The following is a 1517-nucleotide window of genomic DNA, read 5'->3' on the forward strand; positions in this document are numbered from 1 at the left end:
GGCGGGTGCCAACGGTCTCTGGCTCCCTCACTCCCAAGTTTATAAACAAGCAGCTGAAGAAGAGAGGTCATGGCAGCGCCCACAATGCCCTCGTGTCAGAGCTCAAAATGAAGTTTGAGAAGAGGAACGCAGCTATTGGTGAGCCCCACATCTAGGTGTTCTTGGCAGTGCCCAGAGACTGCAGACTGTGGCCGCGCGTGGATATATTTTTGTGCTGTGGTCTCCCCTGTGTCTGTCAGCACCCTGAAAACTGAGAGCAGCTTCTCGCTCTGATAGCCACCCCAAATCTTCTGCAAGTATTACGTGCTACGGAGTCACCCCACCCATAGCAAACGCTGTGGTCCGTGTCCAGCTGTGACTGCAGCTCCTTCAGCTCCTGTCCCCATGCTGGTCCCTCCCTGCAGCTGTCTGACCGGGGGCTGAGTACCCTCGCACCAGCCACGAGCACCCCCAAGTGAAGGGGGTTCAGATCGCCCCTGTTTTGGAGGCCCCTACCCAGAGTCCTGGCTTCCAAACAAGTCACTCTGCAGCCAAGGATCTGGAGGATGCCACTTCTGACCTGGTCTGGCAGGTGGGTTTGAGGTGTCCAAAAATCCGTGGCTTCAAATCCCAGAGCCACTTTTGAAGACATTGGCCTGGCTGTGGCACTGAGCAGGTGCACAGGTCTCCTACAGCAGTGACACTGCACGCTGCAAGGGGGTAGTGCGTAGCTGGTACCTGCTGTCCCCAGTGGTACCTGCTGTCCCAGGTTGTATCTGCTGTCCTAGGTGGTACCTGCTGTCCTAGGTTGTACCTGCTGTCCCAGGTGGTATCTGCTGTCTTAGGTTGTATCTGCTGTCCCAGGTGGTACCTCCTGTCCTAGGTGGTCGGTAGCGCGTAGCTGGTACCTCCTGTCCCAGGTGGTACCTGCTGTCCTAGGTTGTATCTGCTGTCCCAGGTGGTACCTCCTGTCCTAGGTGGTACCTGCTGTCCCAAGTGGTATCTGCTGTCTTAGGTTGTATCTGCTGTCCCAGGTGGTACCTCCTGTCCTAGGTGGTACCTGCTGTCCTAGGTTGTACCTGCTGTCCTAGGTTTTATCTGCTGTCCTAGGTGGTACCTGCTGTATCTGCTGTCCCAGGTGGTACCTCCTATCCTAGGTGGTACCTGCTGTCTCAGGTGGTACCTGCTGTCCTCAGGGTGCAAGGTGCTGTGCCACAGCTGGGGGAGTGATGTGCTCATGGCCTGAGTACCTTCACTCCCGAAAGGTAAGCGGGCAGGCTTGGAGAAGTTCTTTATTTTCCTGCAGCTGTGCTGGGTTTCACCAGAGTACATTGATGTGATGCTGCATTTTGCTTCTGCCCTGGGCTTGCCTGCTAATGAGGGGACGGGAGAGCCACCTCAGCCTTCCCCAGACCAGCTGGGGCAGACTCGTCCACAGAGGTTGGATAGCAGCGCTCCCTCCTGACACTGCGTCCCCTAATGAGGGGGAGGCCAGCAGGAGAAGGCCGTGATTAAAGCAGCAGGGAAGGCAAGGTGAA

General features: G+C 56.7%; 1 protein-coding gene across 1 annotated transcript in view; it reads left to right on the forward strand.

Moving 5' to 3' along the window:
- Positions 1 to 314, forward strand: part of CDHR1 (cadherin related family member 1) — a 53994-nt gene extending 53680 nt beyond the window's left edge. Inside the window, 1 exon segment of the mRNA XM_014940385.1 lies at positions 1 to 314. This exon segment is cut by the window's left edge and continues 23 nt beyond it. Coding sequence (XP_014795871.1) covers positions 1 to 155 — 155 coding nt within the window. The 3' untranslated portion in view covers positions 156 to 314.
- Positions 315 to 1517: the final 1203 nt, after the last annotated feature.

Source organism: Calidris pugnax, unplaced genomic scaffold (genome assembly GCF_001431845.1).
Source record: "Calidris pugnax isolate Ruff unplaced genomic scaffold, ASM143184v1 scaffold39, whole genome shotgun sequence".
Taxonomy (NCBI): domain Eukaryota; kingdom Metazoa; phylum Chordata; class Aves; order Charadriiformes; family Scolopacidae; genus Calidris; species Calidris pugnax.